Source organism: Phaethon lepturus, unplaced genomic scaffold (assembly GCF_000687285.1).
Source record: "Phaethon lepturus isolate BGI_N335 unplaced genomic scaffold, ASM68728v1 scaffold3545, whole genome shotgun sequence".
Classification (NCBI taxonomy): domain Eukaryota; kingdom Metazoa; phylum Chordata; class Aves; order Phaethontiformes; family Phaethontidae; genus Phaethon; species Phaethon lepturus.
Genome location: NW_010539686.1, coordinates 25,470 through 48,104, shown reverse-complemented (window position 1 = coordinate 48,104; position 22,635 = coordinate 25,470). Strand labels below are relative to the sequence as shown.

Here is a 22,635-nt window from a genome sequence, read left to right as displayed (position 1 = left end):
ACAGAACCTGAACTTAGATTCCCCCTGCCCTTTGTTTGCCATTATTTCTTAAAAGTTCCTTTTAGTGTCATAGAAAGTGAGCTGATTGTTGCTGAAGTTCCTGGGGATTGAATTATTCTTTTCTGAAAAACTTTGGGATGTGCTGAAGGAACTTCTGAATGGTAATGGCATCTGAGGGGTGGTATTTTGGGGGATTTGTTTTCCTCATTGTAGCCATAAATAAATCTTCAAACTGTTTGCCACAGGTTTAGCCAAAATCGGGTTACTTCAGTAGTGTTAGAAATATCTAAGGTAGTCTCCTATGCCTTTCTAGTAGGGGGCCACTGAAGAAAAAAGGGAGTACTTGCAAATAAGCCTTTTTGACTCTGGGCAAAGAGAGATGCTGCCAATCATTAAGACTTTAGTCATGCTGATGGCTTAAGTGGTATTTCTTCTGGGAAGAGCACTTTTCTGCATATGGACTTCTTTTTTGTGCTTGCCACTTTCAACCAGTTGATGATACTCTTTTTTTCTTTTCTTTTTCCCTTTTAAAGACAGAAGTGCTATGCTAAAGTTGCGAAAGATGTAAATAATTTAATTTATTGCTAGGTATTTTTTTACTCTGAAGCAAGAGGTCTTTTCTTTTTTGTGGCTGTGAGCACCAACTAATAGATAGTCTAGAAATATTTAAGTAAGTGTGCAAGTCTGCCAGGTACTGCCTGGTATTCAAGTGTTTGAAGCAGGTGCTGTAGTCTCTTTTTCCCACCTTTATGTCTTGTCCTTATTGCACAGTTGACTAAGGCGGTACCGTAAGAAAGGCCCTCTCGCTTAGCTTCTGTTTTAGATGTACACATTCGTTATCTCACTTGCAGTCCTGCTTTATCAGGTCCTGGCCTTGTCAGCCCCTCTTGGGATAGAGGGTTTAGCTTAGCTTTTTCTACATTTAGGCTGGTATCATTTGTGTAGTGGAGTATAGTCAGCTTAATCCACTGATGTGCAAATTGAAAATCTTTGAAGTTTTTTTTCAATGACAGAATGAAAGATTTTTTACTTTCCTCTAGCATCCCCAGCTTTGTTGATCAGACACAGAGCTGAGTTTTGGCGTACTGAGTTTCAAATGTGTATTGTTAGTAGATCAGCTTTTAATTCTTTGCTATTCTCAGATAGGGCTATGGTGACTCTTCTTCTGTTCAGCTTTTACTGTCTTGATTTAGTAGTTTTCTCAAACCTTCATTAGTTAAAATCACACTATCCATTGCAGATAGTTAGCCCTCCCTCGTATGCATGGGGATTTTCTGATTTGAAGATTAAACTTTTTCACACCTACCAGCATCCCCACACGAGCCCTGGTTTGGTTCTGGCCAGGGAGTCTAAGCGAAGTACTATCCCTTTGCTTTGTGGGATCCAGCTTGCTCCCAAAAGCAGCGGTGGCGTTCAGGTTTATAATTTTCAAGACTGTAAGTAGCTTCATGCAGTAAACACAAAGTCAGGAAACCTGGTTTTGTTTCACAGTGTTGGGTAGGTCTGTTGATTGACCTTTTTTGCCCTCAGTTTTTCCTCTTATCACGGAATGTGAATACTGCCTACTTCAAAATTCTCATGATGCTTAATCTTTTTGTTAGCTTTGAAATTCTCTAACACACAGGTCTGCAGGAATTTAAAGTGGAAAGTATTGTACTTGCAATGCAAATTTTGAAAGTATAAAATAGTATTCTGTTTTTCAAAAGAAGCTCTGATTTAATGGGTTTTTGTAGCCTGCTTTCTTAAGGAAATAGGTCTGTGATCACATAAGCCTTGCCCTAATCAAGTTTATGCCTCATTTCAATAGGGAAGGAGTTAAAATGAGGAAAGGAATTAAAAGAGATACCATTTTTTGTTTAAAAAAGAGAGTAAAATTAAAAAAAAAGGTGTCTGAATACAAGGGAGAGATCCCCTTAGTGCATTTACTGGGAGAACATCTGTAATGTTACTTTAACCCTACTTTAAGAAAAGGGAATTAGTCTTTGAAACATCAGTCCATGGGAAACTTTGGTGGAACCAACTTGAGACCAAAGTTGTGTGTGCAGTTGTGCTTGGTTAGCTCTACATGATCATTTCTATTCAACTTGTACCTATTAGAGGCAAAAGCTTTATTGATTCAAGACTGGACTGTGCTTCTGCAGGAGCATCTTGGATCTTGCCACCTTTCCTGTCAAGAGAAAGCCCTACTTTCTTGTTGCTGCTCCTTTCTTTAATTTCAGCTTTTGTAGCTTTGGTAAATTTAAAAATTCATGCAGCTTTGCTAGAGAAGAGAAGGGGGGTGGGTGTACATATATATTATTGGATGAGAGAACAAATCTGTGCCTGGTGTTACTCAGCTTTCCTAATGCAATACAAGAATTGCACCACAGAAATGTGTGTAGGAGAAAATGCTTTATAGGACTGCAGTGTTGATAGGTGACTGCTTTTGCATAGACATTAAGGTGTAAAAGTGGATTTACTCTTCAGGAGGAATTACCAATTTTTACACTCAGATTATTTTTCTGAGGTAACATTCTCTGGTATCTGTGTTCTTTGTGTTTTACTGACTTCGGCGTGTGTTTTGTTTTGGAAACAGCTACTGTTCCTTCATTTGGCCTAAAGGTCATCTTCCCATGCTGTGTCTGCCTCTATTTGCATCTTCTCTGTCAGGTTATCTGATGGAACCTACACCTTTGTGTTTTGCTGGATTCAGCTGAGCAGTGTTCTCTCTCACAGTCTGTACTCCATCCCACAAGATACTATTTCTGAACAGGCTGAGTAACGGACTCCAACTGTAGAATTTAGGGAGTAGAAAAGGAGGAAAACAATGAGGTGATTTACCTAGTTTACTTCTGGTTGTTGGACAGTTGCTCTTTATCTAGTTTCTTCTCTTTTTTTTTTAATCTGGCTAATTTTTTTTTTCTTTTCCTGCAAAACTATTTTACTTCCTACTAGATCTCGTTTATTACTTATATTACAGTAACACCTAGATGATTCAGTCAGTGAAAATCGGACACTTTTGTGCCTGCTGACCCTCAGTTCTGTAGTGAGAGCAAGCCTAGGACAGTGAGAATGTTTGGGAAGTCTGTAGCAAGACCAAAACAAACCTTGGATTGAGCTGGAGGAGGATGTGAAACATTCAAACAATAGGGAGTTTTTTGTTGCTGTCATTTGCTACTGTTTAATTGCTGTAATGGTAGAGGTAGACCTTAAGTCCTAAAAGGATAAAAGTAATACAGATGAGGGGGAGACTTCAGTATACTTTATGCCTCTGCTTTTGTCATCTCCCTCAAAATACTGGAATTCTGTAGTTGATTTCCTGTGAATGAAGGCAGAATAAAGGAAAACATAATGCTTTTTGGAGAACTCCTGAGATCACCTCTGTGCCTGGGAAGATCCTCCTAGAAGTGATGCTAATGCACATGGAGGACTGGGAGGTGATTCGAGACAGCCAGCATGGCTTCACCAAGGGCAAGTTCTGCCTGACCAACCTAGTGGCCTTCTGTGATGGAGGGATGACATCATTGGACAAGGGAGGAGCTACTGATGTCAACTGTCTGGACTTTTGTAAGGCCTTTGGCACGGTCCCCCACAACATCCTTCTCTCTAAATTGCAGAGAGGTGGATTGATGGGTGGACTGTTTGGAGGATGTGGAGCTGGTTGGATGGTCACATCCAGAGGGTAGCAGTCAATGGCTCAAAGTCCAGATGGAGATCAGTGACGAGTGGTGTCCCTCAGGGGTCCATACTGGGACCAGTACTCTTTAATAACTTCATCAATAACATAGTAGGATAGAGTGCACCCTCAGCAAGTTTGCAGATGACACCAAGCTGAGTGGTGTGGTTGACATCCTGCCTGAGGGATGGGATGCCATCCAGAGGGATCTGGACAAGCTTGAGAAGTGAACCTCTTGAGGTTCAACAAGGCCAAGGGCAGGGTCCTGCACCTGGGTTGGAGCAACCCCCAATATCAGTACAGGCTGGGAGATGAAGAGATTGAGAGCAGCCCTGCTGAGAAGGACTTGGGGGTACTGGTGGATGAAAAGCTGGACGTGAGGTGGCACTGTGCGCTCGCAGCCCAGTAGGCCACCTGTATCCTGGGCTGCATCAACAGAAGTGTAGCCAGCAGGTCGAGGGAGGTGATTCTGCCCCTCTGCTCTGGTGAGACCCCACCTGGAGTTCTGCGTCCAGCCCTCAACGCACAAAAGACGTGGATCTGTTGGAGCAGGTCCAGAGGAGGGCCACAAACACAGTCAGGGGGATGGAACACCTCTCCTAGGAGGACAGGCTGAAAGAGTTGGGGTTGTTCAGCCTGGAGAAGAAAAGGCTCCAGGGAGACCTTATTGCAGCCTTCCAGTGTTTAAAGGGGGCTTCTAAGAAAGATGGGGACAGACTTTTTAGCAGGGCCTGTTGTGATAGGACAAGGGGTCATGGTTTTAAACTAGAAGAGGGTAGATTTCGACTAGATATAAGGAAGAAATGTTTCACGCTGAGGGTGGTGAAACCTTGGCACAGGTTGCCCAGAGAGGTGGTAGATGCCCCATCCCTGGAAACGTTCCAGGTCAGGTTGGACAGGGCTCTGAGCAACCTGATCTAGTTGAAGATGTCCCTGCTCATTGCAGGGAGGTTGGACTACATGCCCTTTAAAAGTCCTTTCCAACCCAAAGATTCTATGATTCTGTGATCACTGGTGAAGCAACATTAGCATTCAGTGACTCAATTAGATCTTAAGGGCCAAACAATGCAAGCCTTTGCTGTTACAAGGTCTGGCAGCTCCTGGTATCTAAATCTGGTGATATTCGATGTTCTTAAGGCTCTAGATTCTGAAGTCAGTTATCGGATGAGAATCTTTCTTATTAAAAAAATTAATAAATTATTGCCTTCCTGGTTTGGAGGGGAAAGGTGAAGCTTCTGTTCACCTGAGAGCTTACCAATCATGAAAGTTTATTAATGATGAGGGATTCCTTTTTATACTAAGTTACATGTTCCTGACCCTAACAGTAAAGAGCAGAAGGAATGACGTGTTGTTGAACATTCTAAGTCTTCACCCTAAATTCCCTACTTTTCCAGTCTTGGTGGATGCAGTTGGTTTTTCTCATATGTTCTTTTTGCAGGAAAGCAAAGGTGTTTAGTTTTGTCAACAATACACAGCTTTTCTTTTATTTGATTATTCTTTAAAGTCCAAGCAAATACCATCACTTCCTGTTAAGGATTCTGGGGGATGTAGTTCTTGAAGAGAGTTCTTGTAGTGAGATAATCAGAAATAGTGATGACAGAATTTAGAAAAATGAGCATGTCACTGAGACATAATAAAATCCTGGATATGGCTTGTGTACGTTTTTAATCTTAAGACCCTGATGGACTTCCTTTACATTTGTTAACACTTCTGAATATATATATAGGGAAACTCCATACACTTTAATCTGACTTATTTGTTTTTCAAATAAACTATCTTGAGATTTCTGAGACTTGTAATATATTTAAAAAAAAAAACAAAAACAAACAAACAAACCCACAAACAGCCAATGAAAGTATATATGTTAATTGATCCTGTGGTTGCTTTTCTCTTTGGCTTTTTCTAAATGTTTGCTCCAGACTGAATAATAATTGTGTGTGTTTTTAAACACACAGAATAATTCTCTTCCTAATAAACCCCCAAACCTTTCTGCAGTTTTCCAGGCCAAGATTCTGTTTGCCAAGTTTCATTCCAGTTCTTTTTGCACAGTTAGAAGTTCCTCAATTTTGTGGTCACAGAAATGCTGACAAACACAGTTGTATGCAATAGGGTATATTAGTTATGAGCATTCAATCCATTTTTTCCTTTTAAGGTCATTCTTTCATTAAGCTAGCTTCACACACTGCTGTTTATGATATCAACACTTTCTCCTTCCTTCCTTCCTTCTCCCTCTTAAATGACACTCACTTGCCAAGGCCTGTGTCTGTACTGCAGTTCATTGTCAAATTTGTATCTTATCAAGAGAAGCTATTCAGTGGTTTTATTTAATGGTTCTATTTAATGCTGTCATGCATGCTGCTTTTGTGTTATTTCTACCAAAACATTGATCTTCTCTCAGTTTTAATGGCCACTGTTTGTTGCCAAGTTAACTTTTGAATAGCCTGGGTTAACCTTATGTTACCACTCAGGCAGTTGACTTTTCAAAAAAGGGTGAAACAACTTCTTTGTTTAGAAAAGGGGACAGAAGAGGAGAGGGAAGTGCTTGTTTCAGGTACAGACTGCACATTTCTGAGTGCACTGAGACTACTAGTTCCCTCACCCCACTAGCTGCCAGTAGAAACGGATTTATTTACATTAGTGGTGCTACTCTTGGATTGAAAGCCTTCCATTGTTTGGCTGAGCTGGTATTTAGTTAACACTCGAGTGCTGCCTGTGTGCAGCATATCCAGCTACAAAAATGACCGTATTGCACATAACTGTCCATTCTCTCCCTCCTCAGTCTCCCTCCAGCTCCAGCGTGTGTGTTTGGATTATAATGTTCCATCTGTGGACTAAATATTTCTCTTAATCATACAAGATGACTTTTTACAAAACTCAGAAGTGCATGTGTCTGTATTGCTTTCAGAGCTGGTAGGCAACATCAGCATTCCATGGCTTGCTGGGTGAGCCAAATTTGGAAGCAGACTAAATCCCATAGTAATCTGGGTTTGGATTCATAAAGATAATGCCTCTGGCAGTAAAGGCATCCATCTTGTTCAGAGAGATGCCTTTTAGGATTGTCTTCAGATTTCTCACGAGCCATCATGGTCTGAGTCTTTGAGGTGGGAGTATTGCTTTTAGTCTGATGCGTCAGTAAACTTTTCAGTAACTGCAAGAAGGTATTACCTCTGAAATTCCTTTGCTGGAGCATGCAGTAAGGAGCAGGCAGAAGTGGCAGTTCTAACATGAGCAACATATCCAAGCATGTCTCCACTGCCCCACATAATCCTGTGGGAAAAAGTCCAAAAGTAGCACTCACTAAAGGGGTAGAGCAGCACCATGATGCAACTGGAAAAGTAACTTGAACAGTGAACATGCTTAAACGCAGCTTGCTCTTTCCTCTTCCCTCCCCACCCCAAAAAAAAGAGAAAGAGCAAAAGCTCTAATTCTGATTAGTTTGAAGTTTTTTTATTTAGAGCTGCTTGATTCAGACATCCTTTTTAGTACTAATGAGTACTAGTAGTGGTATAATGCTGTAAAAAATAACATCACTTCCCCCAGCTTCTTTCTTGGAGTTGGCTGACAGCTTTTTCCTACAAATTTGATGGAAGTGAATACTCCAGAAGACATCTTGGGCAATTTTTATTTTACTTTTTTCCCCTAAAGCAAGCATCGTTGCTCTATAATCAACTCACTTTTATAATGGAAGATACTGAAGTCCTGGGGTTCCTCAGTTCTACATACTGCTACCATCTGCATTGCCTGCAGTAGGAGGCAGAGGAAGACAGATTTATCAAATCCTTTCTGTCCTCTCTTTGTGAGCTAGGTTCCTTGCTTTTCCACCAATATGGAGCAATGAGCTGCATCCCCTTCATACCCTGCTCCCCTTCCACCAATCGTATTTCTGACCATATCTCTTGGACATACTCTCATAGGAGTAGAGAGAGAACAAATATTTCTCATCTGTTTGGGTCAGGAAATGGATGTTTGGGGGGTTTTGGTGTCATTTTGTCTTTCTTCATCCCCACCTGACTACCTGCTGCCTTTTTTCATAGCTTGTTAAAGGAAAACACTGTGCAGTTAATTTAACAAACCCTTTCAAAGAGGCAGAGAGGAAACAAGCCGGACACAGCAGGGTGGGGAAAACAGAAAACCACTGTCATGTGATTAGTGCAGCAAAATGCACTAGAGTCTGATTTTTGGGGACAGAAATGAGGCAAGTGGGGAAAGTCATTGGCATGTTGCACTCATATATGAATGGCAAATGGCTATTTCAGCATTTCTTTCTCTATCAGACAAACTTAGCCCACTGCCTTTTTTATTAGTGTGGGGTTTGGGTTTTGGGGGTTTTGTTTGTTTGTTTTTCGTTTTCCTTTCAGCCAAATGTCATGTTCAGGGAACTGCAGCACAAACTGTATTTCCTCTACACGTATGGCTGAATTGTGTGGAGTGAGGTTATGAGGTAGGCAAAGCTGTGGATCTTTTATGGGGTCTTAACTATGCAACTCCTTAATTGTAGACTTCTTAAGTGTGTATATGATCATAATTTCTGAAGTTCTAGTCTTTCTTACTTCATTTAATTTCTGAAGTAATGTATTCTTTTAGAGCTTTGTTAGACTAAAGTTACTGAAACACAGTACAGAATTCAACTCCAAGGGGTGTTTTCTGTGATAGCTTTGACTGCTATAGGAGCTTAATGAAAACATCTGTAAGCAGAATGGAAGCTAGTTTAATATTACACTACTATTACTATAAAATATAATCTCAAAATACTTCAGGCAGGGCGTAATAATAGTAACCATGGAAACTTTGCTTCAAGATTTGAAAGGATGGGGCATCTGCTAGGCTCGCTCACTTGTAGGCAGGAGAGAATTCCGGGTTGCAGTTTAGATCAAGGAGGAGAACTAGTAATGAGGAGAGGGGCTTAGTCTTGGTGCAGCAGTGGCTGCACCTTAACATTAAATCTGGTTGGTGCATAGATGTTACAGTGTTCTTATCCATGGTGGAGAACTCGTATATTTTTATAGAAAATTTGACCTCTTCATAGCCAAAAAATCGGACTTATTTCTGCTGTGTGGTTTTTGGGTTGGGGCTTGGGTTTTTTGGGTGTGCTTTTCTGGTTGGTTTTGGTTGGGGGTTTTTTGTGGGTTTGGTTGGGTTTTTGTTTGTTTTTTTAAGTAAGTGCAAACTTCCATAGAAAAGTTTTTTGGCTTATACAAACCTATCAGGAGGTGGGGGGAGAGAGAAAAAAAAAGTGATGTGTGTTTTGGGTTTTGTTTTATTTTTTAATGCCTGACTGAGTATTTTGAACTGGTTAAGTACTTCATTGATCTTGATAAACAGAAACTAGGGCTGATGGGGGGGATCCTAAATCCTCGTCTCTAAGGTTACAGTTTCTAGCACTAAATTTTCTCATGTTTTTATTAAAAACCATAAACACTATTAAGAGAAGCTCATTGTCTTTGCCAAGGAGGAGGAGGATGCACACACACACGAGAGATCAGGACTCTTCTGACTGATGCAGGCATTGAGAAGTTTTGGTGCCCAGCTTGAAGCTCTTACTAGTTGGCTTTGAAAGTGTGACATCCGGTTCTTTTGTAGCACCCTGGATTTGACTGTTCAGTTCACGAAGTCCGTTTATGTGAGCACGGTGTATTTCTAGTGCATTCATTATATGGAGTCTTCTATTTTGTTTTTGGTTTTGTTTAACTGTGGCTTAGGAACAATAGTTTTTTAACTTTACATTATCTCATGTAATGATGCATGCTTCAACCTGCATGGAATGTGGCTTCCCATCCATGTGGAGTGACTAATTTTTCACAAATGTTGGTGCAGAGGGCTACATCAGAAAGTATGATGCAGTCAAATCTATGAATAAGCTTCCATCTAGAATCTGCAAATTCTGTGCTGGCATGCTGTGTGTTGTCCGGAAGGTGCATAAAAGTCACAGCTCAGTCATCACAACATTTGATGGGGATTGCTCAAAACGTGTTAACAAAAGGTTGAGCTGTGGTACTGCTTAAGGAAGTTAGTGATCGCTGACAAAAAGAGGGATAAAATGTTTTCCTTCTTTGTTTCCCTTTCCATACACACGATCATTTCAAGTACAGGTTGAATTGAGTCTTTGAAAAAAACAGAAAGCCTGTACAATGCAAGTTGAATTTCAGTTATGCTTTGATTATCATTAGGTTCCTGGATGGAACAAATTCCATATTCTGTTACTGTTTTAAAGAGAGAACTTGGAAACTTACGACCGTTTATTTGTCTTGATATGTCAATAAGAACTGATAGAAATACTGCAGCTCTGATCATACAGCCTTATATGGAACAAGGACACTAGCTAATTCAACTGTGTGAGTTTTAGGTAATAGGATCATGTGGTAGCATAATTGTCTTGCCTACTTGGCAATATTTTTAGATTAAGAAGGTTCGAGATTAGGAAGTGACTTACTTTAGCATTTCTTACAATAACTTGCTGGTAAGATGGCCTTTTATTTAAGACAGCTGGAACTCATTGTACAGTTCAAACATCCTCTGATGCCCTGTAGAAAAGTAAATAGAAACAGAAGTGAGGTAATGGTCAGAGTACCTACAACTGGAGAAAATGCCACCTGGTGCCAGAGCAGAGATTAAAAAAAAAAGTTTGGGCTGCCTGGATTCAGACACCAGCTGAACAAAAAGAGCTGACTGCTGGTAGGCTCAGTCTCAAATGCAGACATCCCAGAAGTACAAGAACAGCCTTTCTAAGGCTAAGGCTATTTTGTAAGACTTTGCTCCTATGCAGGAAAAGTATTTATTACTAACAAAACTACTCACAGTCTTTAACTTTACTCTTGTGAAGACTTTATAGTCTTAGCATTTTGATACTTTGTCATTCAGGTTTTGAATCAAGTTTGTTCAGGAATTGGTGCTTTGAAGCAGAAACTAAATAAGATTATAGTTTACTGGGTTTGTTTGTTTGAGATGACTCAGTGAGATTAAAGAGAGAGAGTTCTGTCTTTAAGTAGTTCAGTTTATATGCACAGCCCATCTCACTTGTTTCCTCTCTCTTTTTCCAGTTCACTGCTCCGCTATGGTGGAAACCTCTCCCTTCAGAGTGCCATGAGTGTCCGGTTCAACAGCAATGGAACCCAGCTGCTGGCACTGCGTCGGCGCCTTCCCCCGGTGCTCTATGACATACACTGCCGGCTGCCTGTCTTCCAGTTTGATAACCAAGGGTACTTCAACTCATGTACTATGAAGAGTTGCTGTTTTGCAGGTGATCGTGATCAGGTAATAAGCAAGCAACGCTGTCCGAGGCTCCAGAGTTTCCTTGAGTGTTTGAAAACACCTCTGTAAGGGGTTTTTTTTCTGATCCAGGAGATAAAATAGAAGTCGGGACACATGTAGGCTAGAACTGTCCTCAGAATTGTTTTGCAACGTAGGCTCTGAAGGAAGAAAAACATATACCAAAGCACATGATAAGTTTTATCTTTTGTTTGATACGATTTAATACTTACTTGGAAGGTGATATTCACAAGAAAAATATTTGCAGAGGCTTTTTAGGCCTGATTAATAAAACTTTAGAACTATGAGTAGACAATATTATCTACATTTGATAAGGAAGCATCTTTTTTTCATTTCAATATTGCTATGGAGTGCAGTAGAGGCAATCCCAAGAACATAAATATTGTGCATTTATAGAGTTACTGATTCTTATTTCAAATTACAATGTTTCTCTTCTAATACTATAGTACTGTATCAGATTATAGGTCTTTATAGTTCATTGTTCTGTAAGTGGTGATGGCGGGTGTTTAGGAAGGAATAGTTTGTTACTTCACTGAGGCAGGACTCTGTCCCTGCTACTAATCACAAAGAAATGGGTCACACATAAGATGAGTAACAGCAGTTTGTGTGATTCTAGAGCTGGATATTGTCTTTGGTCAGCGGTATTTAATAACCACTAACACTGTTTAAGGACAAAAAAATGTATTTCCAAGCCATGATAGTATAGAACTGAGATCTGAAAATTTCTTTGCTGTCATAAATACAATTCCTGCGGTCAGAATTTGGTCATTAATTCTATTGCTGTTGCTGCAGGAGGCAGTGTTGAGCTTCTTTCAGACTGCAAGTAGGAAATACATGTACGTCACTGAACTTGAGCAATGTGTCTGAGTTTTATATAGCGTTTGGCAGAAGGAGTGTGAAAATGCAATGGTGAAACCATCTTAAAAAAAATGGAGTGGTTTACTGTAAAGAATGGACAAACACATGTATTGTTCAAGAAGAAAACTGCTGATGTCCATTATTTAATGAGCCTAAAGATGACACTCTTTTCTCCTGTGGAAGTCAGAGTAGACCTGTATACACTCTGACATATAGTTTAGCTTCTCATCTGTTCCTGAAGATCTAGATAAAAGCCTGAGTGTCTGTTGTGCTTTCTAAGCCATTTTCTTATGGGTATGGTGTTAGTTTAATGAGAAGAACATGGCTTTTCGGTATCAGGTTGATGCGGTACTTCAGAAGCCTGCATTTTTAAAAAATTTGCTATTCTTTTGGCTTGACAGACTTTCTGTTCAGATAAGTAGCAGTACATAATGCTGGAAATCAGAGCAAAAGACATTTATATTCCCTTATAAATGCAATAAGAAGCTAGTAGGGAAGATGAAGTTTAATATGGAATGTTAGAGAGATGTGGAATTTGACATTTAGATACCTGCACATACCCATCCTCTAATTGGAAGGAAAAAAGATAATGAAGTCACAGAAAATGCGACCATGTGCTCCAACTGCACATGTCTGAAACTGTCCAGTAATGCTTAAATTCAGACAACTTAAGATTGTCAACGCTACGGATAGTCCTTAGGGACTGCCTTTCACAGAGAACCTAATTCCAGTTCTAGGTGTGCCTAGAAAAGAAGGTTAGAGTTGGAACCTGCTGTAAGATACGCAAGGTAAAAAAAAAAAAAATTACAATGTTTTTTGAGTTTTGCCTTTCTGTACAATTAGTATGCTTTAGCTTTTTGGTGAGCTGTAAGAGTATGAAATAATGTATACAAGAGTCCCCTCGCAAATCAGATTTCACCAAAAAAAGAAATAAATCTGTTTCCAATTTAATCTGGTTCCAGCTCCCTCTCCCATTTAATATTGCTGTCTTTTATTCAAGATCCATGCAAAGTGAGCTTCATAGAATTCCTTGCTTGTATTTCCTTGTAGAATCAAAACTTTGTGTGGGCTAAGGTTCATCTGAAGGGATCTAATGATAAGAAAGTTGTGTTCAAATTATGAGAGGCACTTGTGGTAGGAAGGCTTCTTCAGAAATGTTCTTTCATTGCACCTCTGATTTTCTCTGTCTTCGATTTTTCTTTTCATCTTTATTAAACTGATGACTCAAATCTTTTTTCTCCCTTAAGCTGTCTTAAATAGTTAGGTTTTAATACTTCATACAGAGCCTAGTAATTTAAAAAAGTGACTGTCCTGTGTTCAGAACTATTATTGTCTGCACTGTTAGCTCATCGGATAAAGCTGCATTTTGATTCTATGTTTTAACCCTAACAAGAAAGATACATCCTTAATTCAGGGCTTAGAATGCAGTTGCATTGGGGAAAAACTGAACTGCTGAAAGACGAAAGCCTTTCTTATCCAGCAGAGGTGCTGCAAAACCTTTCACTGATTAAACTTCCTAACCTGGCAGAAGCATTTACTTTTTTTCTGGGTTAATGACTTGATTGACAGTCAGGGGGCTCTGGCAAGCGTTTGAGTGCAATATAAGGAAGGGATTAGAGGGTGGATGAGAGATGGACCGATGGCCTTTCAGCACTGTGAGTCTCAGCTCCTCACAGAACTACAGAGTTTGCTAATCTTTCTGTGAAGCTTGTACATGGAGAATGGTTTACTCATAGGAAGTTTTCCTATAAATCATGACCATCAGGGTTTAAAAACCCACAACTGTTAGTATCTTAGTACTTGCCTTTGGAAGTTTGCTGTAACACAGTGGTGAAAATCTACAGAGAAGGTAAATAACACTATGTTCCATATGGAACTGTTGTAGCCTTCTAGTATGGCAAAAATGAACAGATTACGAGCTGCAAGCACACAATTTAGGACTTGTCTTGGAGATCACCCTTACTTTAAGAAATTAAATACTTAAGTTCCATAATGATCAGACGTGTTATTCTTACTTTGACAAGGTATGTGTGTTAAATGAATACAATTTCTTTGCACAAATGAAACACAGACTGCTAGTTGGAGAACAGGTTGATTGGTTTGTCTGTTGATAGCAGTTAGGCTTTGCATACTAATCTTTTCTCAGTATTGTCTTTTTAGTGCCCACAGATTGTGACAGGTACTCAATAGGACTTGGATCCAGAACTCTGACTTGTCACTCTAGAGGGGAACCTGCTACCAGCAGGTGTGCAGTGACCTGCATACCAGCTCATTTTATTGGAGCCTCTGTGATGCATGTAGATTGAAACCTCTTAATAAAGAAACACCATTAACGCTTTAAGGAACAAAACTCAGAAAGATTCACCTGTTAATAACCCCAGTGATATTTTTAAGTTCAAAAGAATGCATTCCGAAGTGCTTGGATGGTTTTGAGTTGTTGCAGGTATTTTGGGTGTGTGAGCTGTAGCACAAGCTAAGTGACAGGGATCTTGGAGGATGAACAAATTTGCTTCTTTTTGTGTCCTTGCAAACTGTTGTTTTCCTCTAAAAGCATTATTGCCCTAGGCCTTGTGAACCTGATTTGAAAATCAGCGAACAGTATATGCAAGCGTTTTTCCTAGAAATGCTACAGTCAGGGCTTTTTTTGTTTATTATAACTACCAAAGCTTGAGAGGCAATGTTTAGCTGGTGTTTTATTTGCACCCATTTTTAATTGCCTTTTACTTGGTCCTCTCAGAACTCTGTCTTTTGTCCATGTTGTGAGTGTAATGACCTCATTCACATGACACTGATTTTTCTTTGTGGGAGAGTGGTGATGTTGGTAGATAAACGCGTTCAGAATTGTGTGCCATTTGCATTATCCAGGAGCTCACTTGAGTCATACAGCTGTGGAAGGGAGGAAGGATAAGATAGGCTAGGTGGATCAAGCATGACTCTCTGTTGGCTATAGAAATTTATGTGAGAGCATAATTAAGCCATCCTTCTGGCACAGGTATCCAGGCCCAGAATTTTAAAGGCAGTTTATTTACGCACTTAACTCCCACTGACTTTACCCTAGTGTGCACAAGTGTTTGTTTACATGCAAATCATAAGATATGTGAGAATCACAAATTGTGTCAGGGTACTGGGGGAGTTTCCGTTCTTCTTGTCAGTGTTAGAATTTGGGAAATGTTGTTTAAATACTAAGGATTTTCAGTTGCTAGACTGGTATGGGAAGTATCTTCTTGGATCTGAGGATACAGAAAGTATTGAAGGGCTTTAGGTACCCAAATTCATTTTTAAGTGTAGTAGGCTCAGAGACCATGGTGATGGGCAGCAGCAGAATAAGACCTACAAAAAAACCTGCAAAACACAGCCCCCCCTCCAAACTAAAATAGACCAAAAGCTTTTCTTGCTCAAGAATTGATGCGTGTGTCACAGTGATGACTACTATCAGCTCATTCCTTTTTTTCACTGTGCAGATAATGTGAGGCTCTATAACACTTGTAGCTGTAAAATCAACTGCCTATTGCTCGCTTTAAAAAAAGGTGGGGGTGAGGAGAAATAACTTGTACCCTGTGAGTCAAACAAAAAGTGTCTTGACTCTGGCATGCCCTCAGACATTACATCACCACTCAGCCTTTTCTGTTGACATTACACTGGTATAGGAGAGTTTCAGGAATGCACCACTCACGGTACTGCAGACTGCTCCAACTCCCTATAAAGTTACAGCCTTCATTATGTTGAAGTCTGTGTGCTAAATAGCCCTGGTTATGGACAACCCAGTTTTTAGCAAGACAGAATTATTACATGAATATAACCCTTCCAAGAACAGGATTAGCTGTATAGGTGCCATGGGTCTTATATGGTTGTGCATTGCCTTTGTAAAGAAATAGAACTTTTCTTGTGTGTTCTTCTTTGTGTCATCTAACTTAAAGACCATTTATCTCAGGAAGTAGTACTTATCAATGTCTAGCTTTAAAAACTAAAAAGAAAAAAGGGAATTGTTCTTCTAAAGAATATATTGTGCGTTTCCTGTGCACATAAGACTTCTTAATGAATAGTAGCTTATTGCAGTCAGCATTTCCTAATATATAAAAAGTACTGTGTGCAAATATGTTGCTGTGCTTGGATAAAAAGAAAATCAGTGTCTAACTCTCTTAAATTGGCTTCTTCCAGGAATTACTGATGAGGTTGTATTTTGCTTTTTACTTTATCTAAATGGCATTTCAAATCCCAGCTATATGCATAACATTACATACATGAGTAATTTATCTGGCTAGGAAATTATTCCCCTCCTCTCCCTCCCTCCCTCCCTGTCATTTTTGGTAATTGATGTGGGAGGTGATAGTGAGAATGTCTTCAGAGTCAGGGTCTTGACAGAAGGGGCTGGGCGTTTTCTTTAAGCCTTCTTATTCTGATCACCTCTTCTCCCATTCCCCAGGGCATCCTGCCAGCCCCATTTCCTGTCTCCCTTCTCTTTTGCATTCCTGTAAGCCCTAAAAAAGGGCTTACAGATGTAAGTAGGATGTTTTTAGACAGTAATGCATTAGCCAAAGGGACCCATACTGAAGCCAAATTCTGGTGGAGTGGAACCCTGACTCAGGAGATTTTATGGTTTGCAGGCTTCACGTTCCTCAGTGCATCGCAGGAGATCTGTAGTTTGGTAGCGTCCCTTGTGGGACTGGGGAGAGGGAAGGGAAAGGAAGGGAGGGTGAGCAGGAATTTTTCAGGAATGCACTGCTAAAAATGACACACAATGGGTGCTGCACTGGCAGTGTTTCTTGTTGAACTGTTAAAACTAGGCCTTGTCTAGATACTGAAAAAGTGACACTGAATTCTGGAGGATTTTGACTAATAGAATAGTTGATTTAATGTGTATTTGAAAAAGTAAGGTAACAGATGGCTGAAGAAGACAAAAGAGAGCAATTGGGGTGCATGGAGTTTTAGGCATGTACAGAAGAATCCCCCTCATATGCTCAGATAAACTTGTTGCTTGCTTTGGAATGTAATAAGAGTATTTTCCCTGCCATTGAAATCCACAGTAAGGGTTTCTAAGTTGCGTTTGTTCATGAATAAAATTACTGTTATGGCCTTTCCGCATGGCAAAAAGGCAGCTGTAAAAATGTTGATGGATTGTTCCTGATGATGCTTCTGTAAGCATTTAAAACTGCCCCACACAGAGTTGGCTGCTTGTAAGATTAGGGATTTAGGGAGTGGGAATACAATTTTTTGGCTTTGAATTTTATGTACTAGAAGCAATTTGTGTTTCTCCAGTCTGCTGTGTCACAGCTTTTCTTTTTCCAGTTCATGAGATAGGCATGTTTCTTACTGAGGAACAAAGTTTCTCTTGTAAACAGGCTTTGGACGTACCTGCTTGATTCTCTGGCCAAGATGGAAAACTTCTAAGTTCTTTTTTATGCTAGTTTCAGCCTTCCAGAAGTACAGCCTCAAACAATACAGGTTGCAAGCTGCTGTCCTGGCTAGTTGAATAGACAGCTGTTTTCAAATCCAATGTGTTTCTTAATACCACAATGCGGTCAGCCCTTGTTGTAGATTACTCTCTAAATTTGTTAAATGTTGCACAGAAGATACAATTTGTGCCGCAGAATTTATTACAAAGCAGAAGATAAAAGAATGTATAGATATCCTTTCTTGTAAGTAAATGATTTTCTTAACCATAAGTTTTCCAAAACACATTTCAGAAATAGCTCTCCCAGTTATGTCTCGTCTTACTTTGAGTTTTGCCATTGAGAGACAGCAACAAAAGGTTGCCTGCACAGGTGACTGCTCTTTCCATCTTCCCAACCCTACACCCTGGTTAACTGCCTGGGGAGAGGAACTTCTTAGCTGGTAACAGTGAGAGCTTCTAAAGGAAGAGGCAGCCACTTTGCCTGGGGTTGCAGTCTGAGGGTACAAACAAAGCAGTATGCCATTGAGAGGGGAGGTCCTGTACTTCACCTGGGTTGTACTGGCACCCACCCGGCCCCTAGTTCAAGCTGGTTGAAATACATAAATGAGAAGAAATACATTGAATGACTGATTGTGATTTGTATGGGATTTCTGAACCAGACCACTGCTGTGTCATGAGCACTGATGTTGGCATGAGGGATGTAGGTGAGAATGTACCTACCAAGGAGATCAGCAGATGATCATTAGAGCAGCTTTTCAAGCTGTACTCAGTGGGAACGCTATACTAAAAGCCTAGATTCATCAGCATAAAGGTAACAGCCCAACAGAAAGATCAGGAATCGCTAAGAGTTGGAAATATTTGATGAATTGACTGTTGTTTATTTCTTAATCATTTAAGGAAAGGAAAGGAGTCCTCTGCTCTGTGGGAGATCCTATTTTCTTCTTTTATTCCTCTGGTGTTGCCCATCTCAAACAAGCTGTATTATCTTGCCGATTCCTTGGTTTTTTGCTTCTTGTTGATTTTTGAATAGGAAAAAGTCTTCTCCTCCTCCATAGATGTGTCCTCACCTTGTTTCCCCTCTGGTCAGTGGGTACTCTAACAATAGAAGGATTATTTGAAAACAAATCTATGGGTTTTCTGCCTGCAGGAACTGCAGACTTAATGCTAAATTCTGATCAAATGCTAAATTGAGTATCAATTTTATTTTTTTTTTAAATGGAGAAAATAGCAGGGGAAGTCTCATTTATAAGGAAGATGTGTAGAGCAGTCTTGACATCACGGAGGGCCCAGTAGTAGCTATAAAAAAAAAAATCTTGGTTGTATTCCATTAAACATTTTTTCATGCAAAATATGTAATTTATAGCAAGACCTTTGTTTATGGTTTCAATATTTTATATATATACATATACAAGCACACACACAAATATATGTGTGTATATGAGGTGACCTTTCTTACTTTTTGCTTTTGTTTTTTTATAGCTTGCTTTCTTCTCCCCTTTGAAATACTTCCATGAGAAGCAGATCATGGTGATATCATTGGGATTTTGCTGGGTTCAAGGTTGAGTTCCCATTTGGGTTTCCTGATGTTTAGTAAGGGGGTGTAATTACAGTATTGCTTTGCTCTCAGTGGCTACTTACAGGGCCTTTCTCTCTGCTGTGTGGCTGCCTGTTTGTAAAAAAGTATTTACAGGCAGTCCATAATGCTGGAACCCTCAGGTCATCTGTCAACTTTGAAATTGGCCATTAGGCTTAAAAGCTCTTGGAGACAGAGAGATGCCACAAAGAACAAAATAGCATAAGCCCTGTTTCCTTAGGAAACCTTTCCTCCTTGAAAAAATACAGTTTTTATGTTCTTCATATAAATGGATTCCTTCTCCAAAGTGCAGATTTCTATGAATTTCAATCTCTTTTGGACAAATAATCCTCTTCGCTGCGTAAAGAACTAGCTGGACGACCAAGCCCAGAGAGTTGTGGTGAACAGAGTTAGATCTAGCTGGCGGCCGGTTACAAGCGGTGTTCCCCAGGGCTCAGTGCTGGGGCCAGTCTTGTTTAATATCTTTACTGATGATCTGGATGAGGGGATCGAGTGCTCCCTCAGTAAGTTTGCAGATGACACCAAGCTGGGTGGGAGTGTTGATCTGCTGGAGGGCAGGAAGTTGCTATAGAGGGATCTGGACAGGCTGGATCAATTGGCCAAGGCCAACTGTGTGAGGCTTAATAAGGCCACGTGCTGGGTCTTGCACTTGGGTCACAACAACCCCATGCAACGCTACAGGCTTGGGGAGGAGTGGCTGGAGAGCTGCCCAGCAGAAAAGGACTTGGGAGTGCTGGTTGACAGCCGTCTGAATATGAGCTGGCAGTGTGCCCAGGTGGCCAAGAAGGCCAACAGCGTCCTGGCCTGTATCAGAAATAGTGTGGCTAGCAAGAGTAGGGAAGTGGTTGTGCCCCTGTACTTGGCAGTGGTGAGGCTGCACCTTGAATACTGTGTTCATGTTTTGGGCCCCTCACTACAAGAAGGACATTGAGGTGCTTGAGCGTGTCCAAAGAAGGGCAACGAAGCTGGTGAGAGGGCTGGAGAACAAGTCTTATGAGGAGCAGCTGAGGGAACTGGGGTTGTTTAGTCTAGAGAAGAGGAGGCTGAGGGGAGACCTCATCACTCTCTACAACTACCTGAAAGGGGGTTGTGGTGAGGTGGGTGTTGGTCTCTTCTCCCAAGTATCTAGTGATAGAACAAGAGGAAATGGCCTCAAGTTACGCCGGGGGAGGTTTAGCTTAGATATTGGGAAAAATTTCTATACTGAGAGAGTGGTCAAACATTGGAACAGGCTGCCCAGGGGGGTGGTGGAGTCACCATCACTGGAGATGTTCAAAAAACGTGTAGACATGACACTTAAGGACATGGTTTAGTGGGTATGGTGGTGTTGGGTTGATGGTTGGATGTGATCTTAAAGGTCTTTTCCAACCTTAGTGATTGTGTGATTCTGTAATCAATGTCTCTGAGACTTCAGTGATACTTCATGTCAAACTGTGGTTTCCTCGGTACATATCCCACCACAGAGGAGACATGCAAGGCAGCTCTTCTCATATGCTCAAGAGGAGTTAAGACTTCAGCCTAGCAGACTGCCACCAATCCAAATTCTTTATCTGTTGTCATAGGAAAAAAAGCAAAAGCCTACACTCCACCCATGTGTTATATTATGTTACAGGCAATATATGGAGGGACTGTACACCTTGCCTCTTAAAGGAGCTGTGTAAAGTACCAGCAGAACTGTTTCAAATTTGGATGCCCCAGTGCTTCTTCCCCAGTGTGAGGATTTTGCATTACTTCAGGAGCTAAGGGCCAGCTTGCTAAAAGCCCAAGAAAAATGCTGTCGGCTCTGATCTTTTCTGCCCCAAGTTTCATTGGCCCCTCTGAGGAAAGGACAGACATGTGAGTGGGAATTGAGATTTAAGAAGTTTAGTCTCTTTCAGAGCTGACTTGTTAGTAAAGCTGAAAGAAGCAGCATGGTATTTGAGTCTCTCTAACAAGCATTTTCCTGTTAGTAACTTAACAGTAATCACTTTTCAAATGGTTATCATCTCTGTACCATTACCCATAGTCTCATTCATCTGTTTATAATTATATGATACTTTTTGTTTTGTGCTTTTAAGACAAATTCTCCTACATTTTTCTTGTTCTCCCCTACATTAGTAGGGCCATTCAAAAGACTTGCTCATACTTTTCGAAAAATGGTCCATGTCTGCTGGTCCCGTGTCTAGGGCCAAAAGCTTAAAAATGTCTCTGATATAGGTCATAAGTAAGAGGAAATTTTATGGAAACAGGAAATGTGGATGTTGGAAACTGTAAAATAAGATTTGATTTAGATACAATTTCATTGTAATACTCCATATTCAGTAGCACCTGAGAAAATGTAGCTTGTGGGATTTTCAAAGCTTTCAAACTGGCACTGGTAGGCACAAAATAAATTCCCCAGAGTGGTAGTACTCTGCAAAATGCAGTGCTAATGCTACTGTTAGGAGACTATAGCAGCAGCAGATTAGATCTCCATTTATTTATATCAACTGCTGTAATTTCCTTGGGGAGAAAGAAAATGAGAAGAATTACAGTGGAATGAGTGGGGAGCACTAGTCCGAAGTAATTCTGCCAGATTCCTGATGATCGTTCATTTTAAGCATTTTATACGTACTTGAAGCTCAGACTGAATTTGTGTTTTCTCCAGCAGCAGACTCTAACCACGCCTGAGAGTTTTCTTCCTTCTAAGGCAAACTTCTGAATCAGCAGCTTGTAGTCATCTGGAAGCCTTTTCCTGTCATTGTTGCTAACAGCTAGACATAGCAGCTGATTCTACCCTTCTAAAAAAATTCCAATATGAATTATTAGCAACTGTTTTTCTGTCTAATCTCATGTTCATGTGAATATTGTGAACGTTGATTTCCAAAGTCCTGGTCAAATATAGCAGCAAAAATGCAGACAATGAAACAGGTGGTTTTAATATTGGTCTCTCCCCCCAGACATCCAAGCATCTGAGCTCCTCGCGCAGTGTCTGGTCTGATTCAGAATTCAGCACTGCACTGGTTCCTGAGGTTATGTTCTGCTTGGAGTTTCTCTTTTGGGGGGGGAGGGTGGGAAGAGGGAGAGTGCACCCTGTCTTAGCCATTTACTTGTCTCTGTGAATGCACATGTTTTTGCCTCTCACTGGCTTACCTCTGTGATTTGATTATCTGGGCTTTTGTTCTTAAAGTGAGTGAGTAGAAGGTACTCTGCTAGGAATTAGTTTTGCACATCCCCTCAGGACCAAAAATCCTTGGCCACAATTAAAGTGGAGTCTAAGCATATGCAGCATGACATTCTTTCACCTACCCCACCCCAGCCCCGACTTTTTCTTTCCTTTCTGTTCCTTCCTTTTAAAAAGGCTACTCCATTCCCTTAGGATTTCAGCCTTATTAACTAGGGCTTGGTGCACTTCATAGTGATTATTTCTTTGAATTTTCTAGTAGTGTGGACTGACTTTTGCATTTTCTCAATCCATATTCTCCAACTTTCAACTAGTGTGGAAAACTATTGGCTCATTGTTATACTAATAATGAATACATCAAAGAAAAATTTTCACAGATGATCATGTAAATGTCCTAGTAACGTCAGTCCAGCTGCGCTCTCCAGAGGCCTTGGGTTCCCATTGTCTTGTGCAGAGAGTACTAATTGGAACTGAGTTTCTTTTTCAAATGTCATGGAAGAGGCGTGTTTCTGCCTTTAGCAGCTCGGGTGTCGGCACTTGAAGCTTCAGCTGGCACATCTTTCTTGCAATAGCTGCAGTCATGAAGCTGTGTTTCTGGCAGTCTCTTGGTCTCTGTCTGAAAAGCCATGTTCTACTTCCCAGACCCCTGTCACCTGTTCTTACAGAAAAGGATAAAAAGAATGTATTTGGGGCTTCAATTCTATATTGTGAGAACAGCAGGAAAGCAT

General features: G+C 40.5%; 1 protein-coding gene across 1 annotated transcript in view; it reads left to right on the top strand.

Moving 5' to 3' along the window:
- DCAF5 (DDB1 and CUL4 associated factor 5) overlaps window positions 1-22,635 on the top strand; it is a 66,551-nt gene that overhangs the window by 19,340 nt on the left and 24,576 nt on the right. Inside the window, exon 5 of the mRNA XM_010287176.1 lies at window positions 10,693-10,906. Coding sequence (XP_010285478.1) covers window positions 10,693-10,906 — 214 coding nt within the window. The remainder of the gene's footprint in view (window positions 1-10,692; window positions 10,907-22,635) is intronic.